This window comes from Sminthopsis crassicaudata, chromosome 3 (genome assembly GCF_048593235.1).
Source record: "Sminthopsis crassicaudata isolate SCR6 chromosome 3, ASM4859323v1, whole genome shotgun sequence".
Lineage (NCBI taxonomy): Eukaryota > Metazoa > Chordata > Mammalia > Dasyuromorphia > Dasyuridae > Sminthopsis > Sminthopsis crassicaudata.
Genome location: NC_133619.1, coordinates 312128160 through 312150457, shown reverse-complemented (window position 1 = coordinate 312150457; position 22298 = coordinate 312128160). Strand labels below are relative to the sequence as shown.

At 34.3% G+C, this 22298-nt stretch overlaps 1 protein-coding gene across 15 annotated transcripts in view; it reads right to left on the bottom strand.

Annotated features, from left to right (window-relative positions):
* Nucleotides 1–8396: 8396 nt before the first annotated feature.
* BBX (BBX high mobility group box domain containing) overlaps nt 8397–22298 on the bottom strand; it is a 349253-nt gene continuing 335351 nt past the window's right edge. For 14 of the 15 annotated variants that reach the window (XM_074301097.1, XM_074301112.1, XM_074301102.1 and 11 more), the window contains 3 exons: nt 18433–18630; nt 15808–16000; nt 8397–8521 (listed from right to left, as the gene is read on the bottom strand). In XM_074301097.1, the coding sequence (XP_074157198.1) occupies nt 8434–8521; nt 15808–16000; nt 18433–18630 (479 nt within the window). In that variant the 3' untranslated portion in view covers nt 8397–8433. The remainder of the gene's footprint in view (nt 8522–15807; nt 16001–18432; nt 18631–22298) is intronic. The other variant, XM_074301111.1, reaches the window with a different exon arrangement.

Sequence of the window (22298 nt, the reverse complement as noted above, 5' to 3'; positions counted from 1 at the left end):
CGTCTAATTTATCTTGAGTTCCATATATATGCTAAATATTGTTCTATGTAATTCGAAATGAAAAATTAATAGCCAAATATCCAGCAAAATGGAAACACTACAATCTGGGGAAAAGAGCTTTCAAATAAGTTCCAATGCTGCTAAGTATTTTTGCCAGTATTTATTCATTTGAAGTGTAATAATATTCCTTAAAGGGAGGCAAGAATATGTTTGTTTTTTTAAAGACTTTTTTTTTTCTGAAGCATTTATGTTGGTGAATCCTCTTGATGACTATTTGGAATGTGTGGCAATGAAGGAATAGTGATCTTCAATTATTTATGGGATAGCATGGCACAGTGAATAAAATCCAGGCCTTAGAACAGATCCCATATGTTCTCAAAACATATGGACAAGTCATCTAATTTCTCAGTGTACCAGGCAATCAAAACCAGAAGTTATATGAATTATCCCTCTGTGCTGATAGAATTTTCATACCAGAATTTCTTAAACCTATGAAATCACAGAATTCAAATAAATCTCTCTTCCCAAAAACCTATTGAGCATTGCACATATTCCTTTGTCTAGATAAGTTTGTTTTCTCTCAGGTGTTAGACTTCTAGATGGCTGAGATTGTCTCTCATGGTCCCCAGTGCATATTACTTGGAGGGAATGATGGAAAAGACCAGATAAGATCAAGTAAGACGTTTCAGACATTTTATCATAGGGAAAAAAAAAAAATTCTAAGCCAGTTTCATGACCATGTAGAACTTAATACAAAGCATTTCCTCAAAAAAAATTAATTAAAAAAAAAAAAAAAAAACAACCTTACTTGGATATAGGTCTTACCTATTCTCTTTCCATTCCCCAGGAATCCCTTAGAAACTTTTATTCCCAGAGTTACTTCTTCTTTACCTCTTTCCAAAGCCCCCATAATATGACTGACCTTTCATAAAATTACAGAGAGCTCAAAATCTCTAAGTGGGGTGGTTATAAAATCAGAAGACTCATCTTATCTTCCCCTGCAGGGGATTTCATTTTATGTGATCATTTTCGGCCTATTGACCTGAGATTTCAGATTGCTGATGCTAGGGAAAATGTTTCCTAGAACTCATTCTAAATATCCCACTTTCCCCAAAGTACTTCACTTTTACAATGGCAGGAGGCTGAAAAAGATGGCGAGAATGTAGAGAAAACGGGTTGAAGGAGAAAAGGATTTATTGGTGCCACAATAATTTGTTTAAAATTAAAAAGTCATTTTTAGGCTTTGTAACCTTTTTTTGGCAAAAATACCTGAAGGGAGGAAAAAAGCAATAAAATGACTAAATGAAAGAGTATCCAGCAAGTAAAAGTAGCTCCAGAAAGAAATTTATAAAGATTGATTAGAAGGCACAATACACAAATTTTCATTCTAATACCCATAATCTTCACTCCAGCACTCATACATATTAACTTCTTTATTGCTACATTTGTGAGTTATATGGAAACTGGAGACTTTTAAGAGTAAGTTTTTCAGGAAATGCTTAATGCATATTTACAAATTATAGGAAGATAAGTTACATGAAACAACATTTCCCCGGATTTAAACATATAAACATTGTTTTTAGTAAATGGAATAATGCCATCAGTACCATTCCCTTTAGCTATTTGTATATGATTCTTTGAGGAAACATTTTTGTCTTGGCACGCCCAATATCTAGCTTTTTAAAATTTTTTGATTGGAACTTGTGATTTCATTGATATAAGGAATTCCTTCTATTATTACAAGTACAGTCCAGTCTTAAACCTACTGCTTGCCTCTCAATATACATCATTATTTTGGCTAGTTTGATTAAGAAATCTTATTGTCTACACTATCTATAAGATAGTTGAATTTAACAGATGCAAATTTAATCCATTCTTTTCCTATATGTCCAACCCACTGGAGCAGTTTACTCAAAAGTCTATGGTGTTCCAGATTAATCAGGAAGTTAAAAATGGAGAAACATCAACATCTTCATAGAAGAAATAGATCAAACTTGAAGAAGATAGGATGTGATAACCTATACATAGTTTTGTCCAAAGAGAAAATATATGTAATCTTTAACAAGGAAATCTCATTCAAGAATTTGGAGTCCAAATCTGAATTTTATATCATTTTAAAAATTATTTTTGCAAATATTGGTTATATTCCTTATTTCAAAGACAGACTGCACATTCCAGCCTAATTTTCTGCTAAAAATGTATCATATCTTCCCCAATTCCCTGAGTCTCAGAGGTATCTAGATCTTGAGTTTGGAGGTTTCACAAAGATTATAATCCAACCTTTTCCCCAAGCTCACACAAATAATGGAGTCAGAAGTGAGATTTGAACCAAGGCCCTCTGACTTCTGAGTCAGTATCCTCAGGGGAAAAAAAAGCTTTCTTCAAATAACTTCTATACAATAAGTCAGAGAAGAGGTATTTCTTTTTTTAAAAAAATATGATGGAGAAATATTTAGAACAATTAACACAATAAAGCTGGGAAAAATGTATTAAACAAAGGAAATTCCATTTGTTTTGTTTTTAAATAGAATGAGGGTATTTTATTTCATGAGGGCTTTTTTTTGCTTATTTTGAAGAGATTTTTTCAAAGCAATTCTCTATAGCTGATAATATAAGCATAAAGAAATCTATTTGAATTATTTTCTTTAAAATATTTAAAATTTTTATTAAATATCTTTATTCAGTTTCAAGATCACAGTTAAAGTAGTTTAGCATGTTATACACATGACTTGACATGTGCACCTTTTAGAAATATCAAATTAAGTATAAGATTTTGAAGAAAAATTATATAAATGTGTATATTGACTTTTACTACACACACATCTAAGAAAGCAATAATTCTGTTGTACCATTAATGGAAATCATTTATTACATGGTATGTTTACATCAAATCTAAAGAGAACCAAGCCAATTTCTGAAAGCAAAAAAAAAAAAAAAAAAAAAAAATTTCTGTCATGCTGAAACTGTCAACAGACTTAAGACCTGGTGGTCAGATGAAGTTGTGTCTAATTTGTGATGTCTAATAGATTCAAACCTATAATCAACACTCAGAATCAGGTGTGTAGATTCTCAGGTTGTTATTGTTGCTGTCTCCTACATTTAAATTTATGAGAGTAAAAGACTTGTAAAATACTACTGAAATGTGTGAAACTTCATTGAGCTCTCTGGCCAACACCACAATGTCCACACTTCTTTAACTTCCAGAACCAGTGTCCAGCACAAACTAACATGAGCATGTCAATGGGGAAAAATGTTTGTCACCCTCTTGTGGGTCACAAGGTGGGATTAGTGTGTTATTTCTCAAAATGTATCAATTTAAGTAATTTAGTTTAAAGGTTATGAGGTAAGATTTGCATTTCGAGGGGAAAAGGTAATGACTTAGGTACTTGGTACCAAGTAACATACTTTGGACCAAGAAGTCTTTGGAAGAACTTAACAATGTTCATATGCCCATTAGTACTGTTAGATCAACCGATTTGCAATAAAATAAACTCTGACCACTGGCTGGAAAAAAAATTAAGAATACAAAATATTTTGAAGTGTACAATTTACCTTTCTGTAATCATTACAGCTTCTATAATACCAGATAATATTTGGCCAAAAGAGCAATCCTCATTTGGATTTGTAAGGAGAAAAGTGGGCAGAAATGATAAACAGTATGAGAGAAAAACAGAAATTACTTCTCTCTTGCAACTGAATTTGATTCATCTGCTTGCAGCTTCTTTGTCCTGAAATGTAGAAAATAATGTCTCCCATGCAAAGGGCAAGCAAGATGACTTGATATACAGTGTGACAACATTAACAGTGACTTTAAGACTAAAGCAAAGCAGTCCATTCAATAATCTACTGCACACATCTGAAAACAGATGAACTGACTAACTGCTTCTTTTCAATGAAGTACAATGTTAGTCAGTCTAACTCAGGATATTAAAAATATCTAAAGCCCAAACCAAAACAAATAAACAAAATGATTCTTTGGGAATGTTCGTTATCAAGAAAAAGCAACCCCTGAAGAACACTGGTTTTCAAAGGGTGCCAGGCAATCTTTTTCAGAGCAAATTAACAGCTCGATTTTAGATTCCATCAAGCAGCCAACAAGAATACTTCATAGGTCAAATGAAACAGCAATAACTACAAGGCTACCACTGCCCATTTTTAGCAATACGCTGTCCTCTCTGTGTGAGATGGTTCCTGGAATTTTAAACACTGCAGAGGTGAATGTGGCACTGAGGGCAAAAAGCATCAGATGGTGCAGTTTTTGAAACAGATAGAAGTAACAAAGCTATCCTTTAAAGCAGAGGTAGCCTATCAACACTGGCCTGATCCATGGCCACTCTGTAGAGTGTAATCAAATATTAACCCATTGGTGCCATATAAACCCTGTCTTCCTTCACAAGGAGGGGAAAATGGACTTCATAATTTTTCCCTCATTTCCCCCCCTCCATAAAATGGTAGTCATCTTTCTTAGAATGTAGGCTTGCCTCAAACCCACATATTCCATAATTTCGCATATTTAAGATACATACAGTAGTTGAATTGGCAAGCAAGTGTTTCACATTAATACCAAACTTGTAATAGATGCACTTCCATCCTACTCTTTTTCCTCATAAACTTTCAGTTTCCTGTTTGCGATGGTTTCTGGTGCAGTTTTTTGACTTTCTTGACATTTTTCATGGATACAAAATTTTAATACGATGGGCCAAAGATTGCAGAGTGCAAAAGTAAGTTTACCCTATTCAAGTAGGGTACTATTTTCCTGAACAAGGAAAAAAAAAAAACAGGTGATCCAAAAAGTTTGTTTCTTGATATCAGATCGGCTCATATACTTCTTTTTCTTCTTCTTCTTCTTTTTTTTTTTTTTTAAAGAAAATATGGCATTTCCCATCAATTTTGAAAGTATGAATTAAAACTATGAATTGATGATTTGGGACTTTATACCTAATCAAATTTTTTAGCATAGCTTTTGGAACAGTGAATTAATTGAAAAACTCATCCAGTTTCATTAAATAAAGATACTCCATTTCTGAAGTTATAGCACATTCATGAGAATAAAGACTGTCACAGGATTACAACAGCATGATTTAACCTTAAGAAGGTTTTTAATGAATTAACAGTTTTGGTCTCAAATCTGGAAAATAACCTTAGTTGGGGATCAGAACCTGTATCTCAAAATGTTTCTACGGAACATGTTTTACTTTTTTTCAACCTCATATACAGTACTCAAACAATTAAAACTTAAAAGATGACTTACAGTAATTTTTCACGCAGCTTCTCAGAGGTTGTAGCTTCAGCTACTATAATACACTTTACATACCTCAAAATTACATTGGAAATACCCAGAATAACTAAATAAATAAAAGCCAAAGAAAACTGGAACAGTACTGTGTCTCCCTTTGAGACGAAATCCCCCATATCCAGCATCACAGAGAAGGGCTAGGACAATTTTTTTCAAAATATTTATATACAGGTTTGAATCCAGAAATTAAGGTTAAATGCATAAATATTGATAATTTCAACTCAATTCAGAATGGTTTCAGAAAGATATGATACAACATATTTAGAATAAAAACAAAGCAGAAGAGCATCATATTTTGGTTTGCTTGAGATATACATAAGGTGCAACATTTTTTTTTTTTCTCAAGGAGGCTTGTGGGACAGTGTTTGCTGGCATACTAAAGTACACACCATAGCAATATGACTTTACAAAACAAAAAAGAATGCTATTAAAATAACTGGAAGAAAAGATAATATTAAATGTTGGTCTGAAATATTTGTGCTAACAAACTGTGTTACCTGAAAAATATCAACACCCCTCTGTAGCAGATTCAGGGCATGAGCAGTTCTAGCTATTGAAATCAAGACTTCACTCAGAGAAACAACAAGGTAAGGGCCTAGAGAACTATAAAGCTTTGCAGGATTTCTGCTGCTCTCAGTGCCTAATTGCTTAAAAATTAAGCGTTTCTACAAAAAAGTTTTTATAAGTCTCTGAAAACAGTCATATCCAGTAAGTTCTCCCCACCCACCCTGCCCCACCTAAGGGAAAAGCCACTGAGGTTTAGGAAAAAGCAGATCAAGTAAGATATTAATTCACATAGAAAAAAGTAATCCTTTTGTTTCTTTTTTTGTTTTGTTTTGTTTTTTTTTAAAAAAAGGTCCCATTAATATACAGCAATCTCTTAAGGAACACTAGTGAAATGTAATTGGAGGAAGATTGGAAGAGGCTCTGGCAAAAATAGACCTATTCTAACGTGTTCTATAGAATAACAAGTTAGTACCATTGTCAAGGTGCATGGTCCGCACCGTACGATTTTTGGGTTTTTAGCTAATCTTAATTTCTAAATCACTGCTAGCAAGTGGTCCAAAAACTCCAACAGCCACCACACTGGGACCCAGCAATTTTCAAACATTCACTTTTTAAAATTTAGAAAACATTAATAAAACAGTAAAAACCTAAGGTACATTGTATTTGTTGGGACTCTTTACTAGGTTTAGTGTTACCTGATTGGGGTTAAACTTTCACCTTGGATTAACTTTTTTTCTATTCCTTCTTCCTCCAAATGCACAAAGAATATGTATTTTGAGGACATCATTCCAAGTGCCTTTCATCTTCATTGCTCTCTATACAAGTTACTTTTCCATTCCTGTGTCGTATGTTGTACATATTTCCCAGCACCGAAACTGAAGTCATATCTACAACCATGAAAGGCTAAACCTAGTCTGTATTAAGAGTTACTTTTTTTTTTTTGTATGGCTATTACATCAAATTACAATTACAAAAAAATCATCAATTCAGTCAAGTATAAATAAGAAGGCCTGATAAAACCATGTAAACTCTCATCATTTTGAGACCTAATTCAAGAGCTTCAAAACTCAACCTAACACTATCAAAATTCAGCCAGTATGAAGACCAATAAAAAAAATTATTGCTGGAGTCCAGTAATTAAAATTTGGCATTTTTCTTTCTTTTCTTTTCTTTTCTTTTTTTTTTTTTTGTGCTGTGATGCAAGAATAGGGAAATACTTTGTGCTATGGAACAAATACCCTGTAGAATTTGTAGCCTCAGACTAATTTTGATTTATCACTTTGTAGCTGTTGCTAGGAAACAAGTCACTGGGAAAGTCAGGTGGTTAAGTCAATATGTTGAATGTTCTAAGCCAGCTGATCCACTTGGCACTGGCCTATCTATGGTTTAATGCTCAAAAGCAACAAAACACAAAAAGAAATGGAAACTGGCAGGTAGATCTAGATTTGATAGCCCCACTCGAGTCAAGCATACTTCTCATTATCATTTACTCACATACCTCTTAACCAACACAAACTCTAAATGGCTCTAAAAAAAAACCTGCATTGCCAATTTAGGCTGTGCATAGCAATCGCAACCCAGTCCAGTGTGTCTGTGAGAGATATAAAAGGTATGTGTCTCAGAGTCCACATGAATTCAATGTCTTCAATGTTTTCAGAATAGTGAAGTAATTTTAAGGTCACTTCTGAACAATTTTTCTGTCCTTTTTTTTTTAGTTTGTTTCATTTTTGTTTGTTTGTATCAATGTTCCACTGGTTTCTCAGACCCCTAAGTAAAAAATAAAAAGAATCCTCAAGGCATGATACCATCAATAATCTGCAGGACTCTTCCTCCAACTAGGTGAAAATATACCACAACTTACCCTATGCAAATTCTCCTTAACCATTCAAGCCTAAGAAAAGACTCAGCCTATAAATAGAGTCAGACTTTTTTTTTCTTTTTTGCCAACAAACTACCACTCTGGTGGCAAATATAAAAGTGCAGAATATATGGACCACGAGGCTGAGCATACACCGCTAACAATGGTACGTCTGCCCATGCTATTTGGGGTTCTCTGGAACAGGTTTTTTAATTTAATCTACAATATAAATGTAGGCATAACCTATTATATAAACCATCTTAGAACTTAAATCTTCATGTACAAAAATGACTAGGAATATCTAATAATAACTAGTGCAGTGCGTCAGTTTGTTTTTTTTGTTTGTTTTGTTGTTGTTTTTTTTTTTGTTGTTTTTTTGTTTGTTTTTTAAAGAATAACTAGATATTATACGAAACTAGTTTCACACTCTCTGGTTGGTAAAAGAGACACTGGATGAGCTACAATAAAGGCAGCCACTTCCAAGCAACCACCAATTTACCATTAAAAGCCTTCAATAGAAAGCAAAGCTCCAGGATCATTCTCATTCTGTTCATTATCAGACAAATAACATCCCCCTCAAGATTCTGGGTTCCAATAGGACGACCTGGCCCAAGTTGCTAACTTCTGGCTTCAAGTGAAATCTGGGCCGTGCAGGGCACCAATCACGTGTTTGCAATCTATATTTTCCATCCTATGGACTGACTAGCTTCCCTTGGTAAAGACAAGGCTAGGATATTAGGTAAAGCACAATGTTTTACAATAAAGGGGAGCTTCACTGGTCAGCGCAGGAAATAAGTACGGGAGCCTGTGGCATTTCTTTCGGCTGTCCATCATGGGCAAGGGGAGCTGCCCGCTGACTTCTGTAAAAGAACAAGAAAAAGAAATGAATCATCTTTGAGAATCCTTCCAGCTCTGAGATCCTAATTTAGGGACAGTTCTTGGAGACTGGAACAAATAACAAAGGTTTTTCAGTATCTTGCTGAACAGCTGCTGATATTTTGGTGTCAATTATATTGTTTAGTTAAAACTGTTGTCATTTTAAATTGTCTCACTTTCAAAGAATTTTAAGTTTTCATTTCCTCACCTCATCTAACCTTATCTTGATTCTCCATAAGAGGGAATTGTACTCCAATTTATTCTCCTATTTTTAAAGATGGGATACCATCCATCCAGGTACTAGGAGATTCAAAGTCTCACCAAAAGTGACAATTGGCCAGATGAAATGGAGTCAGACTTGGGCTCTAATCTTCTAGTCAAGCAATGTAGAAACTGGACTAGGCTGATTCTGAGTCTGGACTATAACTTTGTATTCTTCAACATCAATTTAGGTTCTGCATAACAACTCCAACCTAGTTGAGTGTGTTTGTGAGAGATATAAAATGTCTATTTATAAGGTAGTATGTTTATTCAGTAGCTATATCAAAGAAGAGAAGCATATAGAGAAAGATGCTGTAAGCCATAATTAGTTTTCAAAAGTAGAGTTTTAGATTAGTGCTAGAAAAATTAGGCTTGACTCATGGCTCTGGAGTTTGCCAGCTATGTAGGAACTTGGACCCTTATAAAATGAAGTAGCTGGATTAGAAAATTTCCAAGGGTTGTTCTACTCTAAATCCTAAATCAAAGACAACTTTTGAAACCTATTAAAAAGGTTATGGAAACTAGAAAGAGGAGAAATAGAAGTAGATTTTGACATCAGTTTTCCATTATGAGCAATCATTACTTAGGGCTACAATTAGCAATCAGTCCATGAGGTTCATGAGAACTCTGGTGAAGACTAAGTAAAAATTTTTTTGTGGAATTTTTTAGTTTTTAGATGGAAATTTACATAGTGCACAGCAGATTTTCTGTTTATCATTTGTATAATTAATAGAGAAGAGGAAAATAAAACCCCTTCTTGAAGGGTTGACAAAACAAATCATCAAAATGTTAACAATTACTATTGAGTTTTTCATTCCCAAATGATGGAATTTGGTAAGTTCAGGATACTTAAAAAGTACATAGAGCAAAGAATATGCTTGCCACTCTGTCCTGAATAGCATCTACCAAGTCCTCTTCTGAATCTGGTTATATAAAGGAGTACATATATTTTTATTGGTTTAACCTTCATACTCATCACATTTTCATCCAAAGTACTAGAGATGCTATCCAAAGGCTGAAATCAGTTAAGACATATAACAATTCACATTTACTTCATTATTATATTTTTCCTAGTTTCTTTTGATGTACTGGATAAAATGGATACCTGGGATATATGACAAATTTTTAGGTTTCCTGAACTCTGGTTAAGCTCATTGAACCTATTTAAGAATTAAGAATTATACTATAAAAAGTATAAGAACCAAACTTCTGGCTTAATCTGTTTAATAAAGTGTGCATGTTTTAAGTGCAACCTGCTACATCTGTTCAACTATCTGTTAAAAAAATTCTAATGGGAAAGAGAAACCAAGATGACTTTTACTTATTTCTAATTTAATGTTCTCCACTTTCTTTGATGTGTCCAAGAAAAAACATGGATAATACATGAACACATATTAAGGCACACCACAATAAAGGAAAAATAAGAGAAAAGGGAAAAGATGATAAATTGTAGAAGAGGCCATTGTTGGAGAAGCTTGATAGTTTCTAAATCTGAACCTGCCTCATTTGCACTGAGATCAGGATTAAGCAGGAGAGGAAAAAGAGAAAAAGGACAAGAAAAGAAATGGGAAAAGATATACAAGGCTCTACGTGGCTTCTTCCAAACTAACTCATGCTTATATTTTATCCTTTCTATGGGGGGAGCTGCTTTCCTATGCTAGATACCTACAAGTATCCTAAGTGTCATGAGCCACAGGTTTTTTCATTTGCTTGGTTTTTCCCTTAACTGTGCATAGTGATTAACCAGTGTTATGTTTATCAGAACCATGAACACAATGAATCTTAATCAATGTTCATTTAGTGAGCAAGATCCCATAAAATAATGTTAAACACCTCACAAGGAGCAATGACAGAACCATCTTCAAAGAAAGAGGCCAAATGATGGTAATTAAATATTCCAAAGTTTGATTTCTCGAAAGTAAGTCATGAATCATGTGATGTTGATGACAGATTTAAGTAACATAATCAAGGAAAAATTAAACCTCTACTCTCCCTTTCCTTTCTGTATGTAAATTCTAACTGTCCTTCAAATTCTATTTAAGGTATTGCTTTTTTTTTTCTTTTTTAAGTCTTCCCAATACCCACTCTGGTACACCTAAATCTAACCTTCTTTTGAATTCTAGTATTATTGAGCTATAACACTTTCATTCTATCAGAGGCTTAAAAGGATCTTGTTCTTATTGTTTATAATGAGTCAATTACAAATGTGGAGATATTATATATGAATATGTAATGTGAATAATTATTTACCATTCATTTGCCAAAGTTAATTTTTTATGCATACATTTTTTTTGTCTCCCCAACTGGATTATAAGCGTCTTTATAGGAAGAAATCCTTTGCTCATATAATGGATTTGTAATAGCATTAATGCATATATTTCCTTTAATCATGCAGAGTGAAACCCTTCCTTTCAATGAGACTTTCCCTGACATCCTCCCATGTGTTCGCCATAAAGGGATTATACAATGTGCTAGAGGCCTTCCTTGAGTTTTCCCAACATTATGAAAATACAAATTCAGCACATTCTTTCTCCTTTCCTCTTGCCACATTGCCAACTATCTCCTTTTTGGCTTTATGTTTCTTCAATAGATCCTTTACTCTGCTTTCCCTTTTTAATCCCTTGTTTATAATGTGTTGCAGCCTATACACCTTCACAATACATTCTCCATTGCCCATTAGCTGATGCCCAGTTTCAATTCTCTTGAAATATCACTGTTCCATGACTCACAACAAAAAAAAATCTTAGAAGAAAACTGGCATTATGGAGATGGGTTTTGCTCATCTTTTCTTCAGCACTATTTCTACTAAAGTATTTTAGGTATTATACTATTAAAGCTCAAATATAGAGTGTTCATCATGATCACAGAAATCATTACATAAATTTTTTACAGATTTTCTCTATTCTCTATCTCCTTGTTGTTTTCCTTCCTGCTTCATCCTTACAAGACTCTGCCTAGATGCCAGAGCTTAGCAAATTGCCTGATACATAGTATGAACTTATTATTTACTGAATGATTGATTTGGTCTTGCTGAGATCTTCAAATATTTTTTTTCAAAAAATTTCCCCCCTTTATTGCTTCTTTTCTTTTTTAAGATACCACTAATCATGAGTTAGAATGAAACACAAACTTGTCCTTTTGGCATTTAAAGCCCTTCACAATATGCCATCAGCTTAAATTTCCAGGCTGATTACGCATTACTCCCCCTCATATGCTCTGTTTTCTAGCCAAAATGGCCTTGTAGCTATTCTTCCAACTCTGTCTTTGCACAAGCTATATCTTCTGCTATAGCTAGATCCTTGCCTTCCTCACTTCTATATCTCAGAGTTCTTACCTCCTTTGAAGGCTCTAATCAAGGACTTTCTTCTGAGAAACTTTCTTGACTCACTCTTTCATTGGTGCCTTCCTCCTCTGAGGATCATTTTTTGAGTCTTTTTAAATTATTTATCCTGTATTTGCTTTACCACAAACATTCTGTACCTCTAAGTTTCTTGAGAGCAAGGATTGTCTCATTCTGTGCTTGTATACTTAGTGGCTAGCATACTGCTTGGTAAATGCTTGGCTGACGGAGCATCTTTATATGATTTTAGAAATAAATATTTATTATACACTAATGTTATCCTTGGTTGCCACATTTCTACACTTGATAAATAAGTCAAATATTTACTGATTTATGCAGTTCTGTTAGGTTAAGGATTGGGGTAACTAATGAATAATGGTTAAATTTCTGGAATATATATTTGGTGTTGATATCTTTTCATTCATCTATTTTCCATTTTTCAGTATTAGCAACTTGCTTTAACAGATTATATTGAAATCAATTTAATTGTCCTCCTCTTTAAAGTTTTTATTTTTTCTTATAGCTTTGAATTCATTTGATCTTTGGGTCAACAAATAGTTGATTAATGAACTATCTCCATAGGAGTATTAAACAATTTCATTTTTTGTTTTTTTATTCGGTATTCACCATGCCTGATGTCTTTGGATTCTTTTTTTAAGAAGAGGAGTCATGATACTGGTGGTTTCAGCATTTTTTATTGTCTTCATCTACAGTGACTTTTGCATTCAAGTCACTGAGCTTCAAAGAATAAAACTAATTTAATTTGGAGGTTCTAATTGCTTTCAGTAAACCTGCTCTACCTCTTCATCTTCTAAAACAGATGTTGTCACATATGCTCTTATGATTTCTATGATGGCCTTTTTGCAAATATTTATCATGATTCTGCAATGTAAAATGACCAAACCACTATGAACTGATATCCCTTGTTTTCTTTGGACACATAATAAAACTTTTTCTGCCAACTTCTATTTCCACCTCCAAAAAGAACCAGCGAACTACCCTTCTATTTAGTTTTGACTTCCTTCTGCCTTTTGGTTCATTTATGTTAAGGATCTAAGATGGATGCAATTCAGTTCTTCAGTAGAATATTCTCTAATTGGTCATTTAGAGAACGACTAGCTAATATTTATAGAGAGCCTAAAAATCATGTGATTCTTTAGTGGCATGAGTAGGGGCATTCTGTCACTTTATTGCAGAAGCTGACAGGTGCTGCCAAGGAACATTTTTAATGGGTTGTCACGGCTAAAGAATTTATCAAGTATCCAGTATACTGACAATAAGCCTCTCTAAACTTAAAGAGGCAAGGATGCTTCTCAGAAACAAGATACAATCTGTTCATGGGACCATACTATGAGTCCTTCCAGCATATCAGATTCCTCCATACCACAATGATATACAGAAGCAGGAATTATTTTATTTATTTCATTATATAAAACTTCTTTTTAAGGTCCTGAATGCAGTGTTTTGACATCTGTAAATATTGTTAGGAACTTATAGCTGCATTTGTGCAAATTATAAGATATTCAGCTTCTGGAAAATTGTGATAACCTAAAACCTAAGGAGACAACATATCGTTGTCGAGTAATTTTTAGTGATGTCCAACTGTTTGTGATGACATTTGAGGTTTTCTTGGCAAAGATAGCATGGTATTTTTGTCGCTTTCTTTTCCAGCTCATTTGACAGATGAGGAAACTGAGGCAAACAGGGCTAAGTGACTAGCCCAGAATCATACAGCTAGGAAGTATCTGAGGTTGAATTTCAATTTGTGAACATGAGTGAATCTTCCTAACTCCAGGCCCAGTGTTCTACCTTCTGTGCAATACATAGTTAATCCTGCATAGCACTGTATAGTTTGAAGTAATTAAAAGTAATCTGATTTTGCAATCTGAAGATCTGGGTTCAATTATCTATTCTGTCAACCACTTTCTGTATGATCTAGACAAGTCACCTTACCTTTTATATCTATAAAATAAGAGAGTCAAAGACTGCATAATCTCTAAGATTTCTTCCCACTTTAAATTCTATGAGCTATTTGTGACATAAGTATAGATCCTACAATATGCTAATTGAAAAGAGAAAAAGAAAGTCTGTGTTCTGGCTTTAACTTTAGTTTGTCCTAAATTTTCAAGCCATCAAATAGTGGAGGCCTTACCTCACTTTTAAAGGAAAAAAATAAGAAAAAAGTAATTTAGAAAAGATAGATAAAATGTCTATTCAGTAAAGGACTCTCTATTAGATTTCTTTAAAAGAAAATTCTCTAAATGCACTTAAATATTACCTTGTATTTGAGAAGTACTTTAAAATTTCCAAAGGGCTCTGTGTGCTCAAAGCATTTACTAGGTGCTTTATAAATGCTGGATATTGCTGAATGAATCTTTTATTTCAGCTGATGTTCACAACAACAATAAAGAAACTGTAGTGGTGAATAGTTATCTGCTGCATGTGGTAAATTAGTAGCACAATGTGAAAAAAAATATGTGCTCCCCGACTGTTAGGTCAGTGTTCTCTTCCCAAATATACTCTCTCCTTACAGTTTATTTTGCAATGTGAGGTTCACTTATAGAACAAAGAAATAATAGTAGCCCTATTAATTATAAATTAATGTTATACACATTATAATACAAATATATTACATAAACATTATTATAAGACATATTATATATCATAATATATAATATGTATTATAATTGTGCATGATAATGTGTAATAATTATTATATGCAATATGCATAATACATACATATTATGTATTGTAATAATATAATAATACAAACACTATGTATAAAATTATATATTATATGCATATGCAAGCTAATTAGTAACATGGAAAACATATAGAAGATGACATCAGCCAAGCAAAAGTATGCTAATACTAGTATGTGACATTATTATATATAATAATGTAGTAAAATGACATATGGAACTATATGACATGTAACATAGCAATTATGCAATATGTTATATGAGATATGGTATTAAGGTAATATACATTCATCTAACATATTTTATATATATATATATATATATATATATTTACATGACATGTTTATAACATTGTATATTAAATATAGTAATATGTACTTGTGATTTATAATATCTTATACTAATATATAATAATTATATATTAAATATAACAAAATAATACATTAACAGTATATATAATAGGCAACTTGTTGAAAAAAGACAAAGAAAGCCTCTATTCTGATTTTAATTTCAGTTTTTCCTGAATTTTGAAGATATCAGATAGTAGAGGCTTTAATTACATATTTATTTAAATATATGTCATAATATTATAATAGTATATTAATCTAATGTTTTATATTATATTAATATACTCCATTACTATTCTATAATATTATTCAATATATGATATTATTTAATACATAATGTTATTATATATGATATAGGAATAAAAGTGTATTTGCTTGGCCAATTCTCTCTTCCATGCTTTTCCATGTAACTAATTAGTTTGTGTAGGCAATACAAGGTGACAAGTTCAGCAAAATCTAAAACAAGATCCTGGGAGATCTATTCGGCCATGAAAAAAATGAACTTCCGGCCGCCGTAGAGGGGTTTGTCTAGACTTGGAGGCTGCCTTTTTGGATCCGTTCTGCCAAAGAAAGCCTGGGCCTACGAGACTGGGTGGAAGGCGGCTTCCCAGCTGGCTCACCTGTGTACATTCTCCATTGCTGCGACTTCAGCCAGGGCAGCCAGGCTGAAGAAGGCAGACACGGCTGGCATGTCTGGTGTGATACTACGAATCTCCTCTGCTTCGATGTTTTGGGAGCATTCCTCATTGCAATCGATATCTGTAGCTGATGCTTTAGGGAGACTACCCTGCGGTTGTTCCTTGGGTTTGTCATCTGTAACAAAAGAAAGATTTATCAAAAGAGGATTTAGCCCTACCAGCTTGTAGACAAAAGAGAAAGAAGATTCCGTGGCACTTACTGGTTAAGAAGGTAACATTCCTTCCCAATTCCCCTTGATATATACCGAGAATATAATGGCTTATACAGATTCTCTTCTTCCAGAGCAACAAGGCTCCTTTATTAAGCCCAGTTCTTCCCATGGGCAGCATTATTCTCAAAAGCTGAGTTGAAAAGAGTTTAATCAGAAGCCAAGTTGAAAAGAGTTTAAGAGATTGATCCAAGGCCACTGAATGGGTCAGGATTGGATTAGAGGAGGGAAAAAAGCCCAAGTTAAAATACAGCTCGAGGAAACTTCGGTAAAGGGGCACTTACGATACCCAGAGAATACAAATGCTTGTGATGAAATATGGATGTAAAGTCTGCAGTGGTTAACAATGGCCGTATCCTACCTGAATTGCTTTTAATTAATTAAATTGATTACTGTATTTATTAATCCCACTACCCCAGTTCTTTCTTCTTCTTCTGGGGACCTGATGTTTCTTTGTCTAATTATATCATTTCTGACTGAAGGGGAAGGGTTTAAGGTTACTCAGTGTTTAGGAGACCAGATACAAAGTATCTATTAAAAGCTGATGAGCCTGTGTAACCCTGAGTCACAATTGCCTCAGCCGCCCCCCCCCCAAAAAAAAGTGGATGAGCCTATTTCCTTTTTTTGCAGAGTTGTGGGACTCTGAGAATGGAAAATTACATATATTATCAGGCTTGATAGGGAGTATTACATACAGGGTTGTTGATGTGCTCATCTGTTTCATGAACTACATTGTTTATGAACATGTTCAAAAAACGACTTGATGGGGAAGGGAGACATACATTTGAAGGCAAGAGTATGGTATAATAAAAATAAGACAAAAGAGACCCGTTTGAAATGCAATTCAAATATCTCCACTGGAATAGGAATAATTTCTTCATTCGACCATGTTGTCTTTGTAGAACAGGTATTCTTATCAGAATTTTAAAGGCAATTTTAAATAAAGGAGCAAATAGTAATGGCCTTAAAGTGTCTAGTATTAGAACATAAAAATTCTATGATTCCTTACTACATTAAAAATGGAAGCATCATCTAAAGACTTTCAGTTTTAAAAAGTCAACGCCTTGCCATATGCTGCAATGTGAAAAGTTCTAAAAGAAAGACCAGCTCAATGCATGTATAATATATAAGAAAAAGTCATTGAAATTCCTCATTTTGCTGTCCTTCAAGTGACAACATTGGTTTAAAACTAATTTAATAAACTCTGCGCTTCTCTTAATGTTTAACTTTACTTAAATGAGAGTGCATTTAAACGTAATGCATAGGAAGCACAAAAATCTGGCTCCTGCAAAAGCTATAGGAACATTCTATGGTTGCTGAAAAGTCACAAAGCTACAGTTACAATAGATTATGTTAGGTACTTGGGAATCATGATGGTCTGGAAAGCATAACACAATGAACCTCAATGTGTCTTTATACCTGGAATTTCTGAAACCATTCTAGCCACGGTCTAGTACGTCGGATAAACAAGGGCGTTGGAGGATAAGTTATGAGCTGGAACTTCTTTAGGGATTTGGATGTGAGTAAGAAATAAAAGCCATGCATAGAACTAGTTTGTAGCAGCTGAAAAACCTAGGACTGGAAAACCTGGCTTTCAGTAAAGCAAATAATACATGGTAAGTCATGAGACAGATCAAATGTTCAAGTGCTTTTTAATCTTAAAAAAAATTAAAAACAAAGAGTAGCTAGGTGGCACAGTGGATCAGGAGGATCTGAGTTCATCCGATCTCAGACACTTAACTTCCTAGGTTGTTGGATTCTGTGCAAAGAGCATTCACTTAACCCTAATTGCCTCAGCAAAAAAAAAGAAAGAAAAAAAATAATATATATATATATATATATATATGTATATATATATATATATATATATATATATATACACACACACACACACACACACACACACACACACACACACACACACACACACACATACACACATATATAATATATGCTGGCTTTGTGGACTCTGGAAAAAGGAAAAGCATATAGGATTAAGAAGCCTCATAATTCTCACAGAATCTTAAGACATTCTCTCTTGAGAAAGAGCTGTTTTTGTCATCTATAGAATGAGAAATAAATTTTGAGATTTCACTAGAATTCGTTCCCAAAAAAACTCCATAGAAATCCTTACTTATAGTAGCTTTCTGCAATCTGTTCAAGTGTCTTGATATAGAAACCCTTCTACCTCCCAATTACCTCCAGGTGCATTTTTAAAACCCCAACCTAGAACCTAGAACTGCTCCCTCAAGGATGCTGTGGAATCTGGCAGGCTTCCCTCCCAGGCTCCAGGGCTCCCCGGCAGGCCCTTTTTTTCTTATCCATCTCATCTTCTTACCCAAAGTACCTCCTGCTGGTGACACCCGGCCATCTGCAGTCCTGACGAGATGTGTGATCTTCGTTTTCCTGGCTTTCCTTTTCTGGCTGCCAACCAAAGGCTCTTGCGTTGTTGTTGGCTCTGGAGTGCTTGGAACTGATGGGGCATCTTTAGTCTTGCGGAGAGGCTCGGTGGTGGTTTTATCTTCTGAAAGTATGGCTGAAATAAGTCAATGATAGGAAATGCAAATTAAAATACCAATGGGGAGAGCTAAGACACCTACTCTTATCCTGGCCTATGTGGACAAGACTACAGAGAGCCCCTTCAGACAAGAAAGGCAGGGAGTGGGTAATCTGTATGTGTCTTCCACACACGGGAAATTCACTTTCCCCTGCAGGTACAGAAAAGGAGAGCTGGGTTTGGGGCACTATGTGAAAATGTTTGAGACTCTTGGCTTAGTGAGAAAGGACAGATTGGGTAAAGTCTGCTCTTCTCCTAAATTCCTGCAGGTTGAGGCAAGAGTCTACTATTAACACATGTGATTCCATTACCTTAGAATAAAGCTAAAAGAAAATGGCTGCATTGAGTTCCTTTTCCTTTCTTGTCCTAATGCATGTCATTATACTTGTATAACACATATAACAAGGTCATATATGTTCACAGAGCTGGAAAGGGCCTGAGAATACAATCTCTTTTTTCAAATGGCAAAGGGGTAGGGGGGCAGAGTTAAAGCACTTGACTAAAGTCAAACTGGCAAATATTTTTATAAAAGTATTCCTCCTGTTTTATTAATGTTTTTTTTTACTCAGAAAGGAAGGATAGACATTAATGAATCCAGTGCAGGATCCTTATACCTTCTCACTTTCAGCTGAACCCAGTGAGGTAAAGTGTTTTTAGTGGAAGGTGTGAGAGGAAACTAGTTCACAGACTTCCCATTTTCTTCCAAAAGGGAATAACTTAATCCATAATGCTATAGTAACAAAACTATGGTTCGTAGGGCAAGTACTTTCTCCCCAAGGTGGAAGGCAGAATATGAGTTTGTTTTCTCTAACAAAGTCATTTAGTGATCTCTGTCAAACATTTATTAAGCGACTATGCAAATCTGAATTATCTATTAATAATAACATCAGGAAACTTGGGATCAAATCTTCTCTACAAACAAACTAGCAGTATGAAAAAGTCATAACTTTCATTATCCCATATAAGTATTCTAAAACTATGAAAAAAAAAGACTAGTTCCTGATTTGTAATTACCTAAACTGAGATTTCTACTCTGAATTTCCTAAAACAATTAACTCATAGAACCAGACTCCTCACTTTACCACCAAATTTATTTTTTTTTAAAGAAATGTTACTTTTACATTTGGTCTCCATTTAGTCAGAATTAATATTTGCAGTCCCATCTGGTTTTTTGTTGTTTTTTTTTGGGGGGGGGGAGTAAGGAAAGAGTTGAGATGAAGTTTAGACAAGAAACTTGAAAATATATTTTTACTTAATATAGGGGGATAAACATAGCTTAGTTTTCCCAAAGGAAGAAATCAAAAACTCAGTGCTACCCACGAGATAATTCTTTATGGAAAAAGCAGGGGGGGTGGATCAAGTGACTAAGATGATGTGTTTCGATATTTCAGGGAAATAAAATCTGAAGATAATTGAAGGTGCTATTAGAAAGATTATGTAGGGATAGAGAGAGAAGTACAGAGACAGAGCTGAAGAAAAAAGCTTAAATTAATGAAAGACAGAACAAGAACAAAATAAGATAAGAGTAAAAGTAAAAGTATGTGTGTGTGTACACATGCACATATGAGCACAAACACTCACCGGTCACAAATCCTTTTCAATTTTTTTACTCTAACTCTCCAAAGACTTATTTTATAAGTCTGTCCCTGGGGGAGGAGTATTATGAATTCACAAGGTCTTTAATCTGAAAGTTACAGCATCTCATCCTTAAAAGACTTAGAAGGCTAAAATAATTTGCATTTACTCCAACAGAAAAGATGCTCAGCAGAAATCATTCCATGATTTGAGGCTTGGCTTCTTGCCTAGATGTAGAGTAATGAGGAAATACAGTAAAAGTCCTGCTCCCAAACAAATACTTTGGCAATGCTTTGAAACAGTCTTGTCAAGCAAGTCACCAGAAACTGGACGGGGAAAAAAGGGCTCCTTTCAAGTTATAGACTTGGATCCAAGCCATACAAAGCTCCCTTAACAATATGAGATGTTTATTTCCTGAGTGAGCCAATTATTTGGGCTCATAAAACTTAATAGTTTTATGTTTGAGCTATCTTAAAGCATTATTTCTATATACTTCAAGATTCTAAGAAAAATTTTTTGGAAGGAACAGTAATATAATAAAAAGCTGCTTTAAAAAGATGGGGGGAGCAATTTAGATGGGAATAAAAATCAAGAGAAAGACAATCATTAGGCTAATGTTGGAAAGTCAAGGCTTTACATAAATCTGAAGGAATTTTAACCATTATTCAACTAAAAACATTAAGTAACCTCCACTACACATCTCTTTGTCTCCAGTGTTCTCCTGGTTCATATATTAATTGCATCTGCTATTGATATCAAGGGCAAAACAAGGTGGGAATCAGGAGGAGGTGAATATTGCAATTGATTCTTCAATATATTCTAGAGAGAAGCAACTTTAATCCTTCCTAACCCCACAGGAACACTAAGCCTCATTAAGATAAATGGGTGGCAAAAACTCCAGGCAAATTAAGGAAAAATTTCCTAGGTAGCAAAAGAAGTAGCCGTTTTGGAAAAAAATATGTAGCAGATTTTTTTTCTCCCAGAATTTTTTATAGAGACCATTGCATCCCAACCTGAAAAAAAGATTACTTCTGGGCAGAGATCAGGTTTGAAGAGAAAATTAATGAGATAATATTTGTAAAGCACTGTGTAAGCTCTTAAAATACTTAATTTCTTCCTTGCTAATTATGGTTAATTTTTCTGTATTTTGACAATGGTTAGAGCCTGACACAGGCTCTGGGAGAAAGCAAGGAAAGGCTGGGAATGAAAAATAAATTCTGGCCACTGGTACTCAGAAGTTAAGTCATCAAAACTGTCCCAATGGGAAGCTTCCCATAACTCAGAAAAACACATAGATGATTAGGTCAAAGTGTCCGTGGACCAAAACCCAGGCAAACAATTAGGAAACAGATACAATGGAACCGGAGATCAAAAAAACATAAAATAAAATAAAATAAAATAAAGGAAAAACAAGAAATGGAGTCAAAATACAGAAATAAGATACCAGTAATTAGAAAGTCTTGAATCTGAGACCACTCTGATCTAGATAGGAAACTTTCTGTGTGCTTTTTGCTTATGTAAAATCTAATTTATCCCAAGATAGAGGCTCTTGGAGAGACAGTATGCTTAATGAAGAGAGGGCTAGTCTTGATGTCCTAAAGACCTTGGGCTCAAGTCTTAATTTCTGATCCAAATTGTTGCATGACTTCAGGTAAGTCATAAGCTCTAAGTTCATGACGAAACTCTCTATTTGCAGAACAAATGAGCTTCATCATTGAGAGTTCCAGAGCCAATGAAAATATGCTTTAAAAGGGCAACCTGATTTAAAAACAATATTAATAATCAAAAAGAAGGTCTCCAGTGTACTGGATAGATTCCCTATTGAAAATTTATGAGTAGACATGGTCAAAAATTGCACGGGATGAAAAGTATAGTTGGAATACTGGGGTCAATAACATCAGGGAAACTATATAACACTTATTTAACTGTATGATTCAGGGAAAGTCACTAAGCCCTGTTTGCCTCAGTTTCCTCACCTGTAAGCTGGAGAAAAAATTGGCAAACTACTCTAGTATCTTTGCCACAAAAACTTGGAATGGGATCACAAAGTAAGACACAATTGAAAAGTCTGA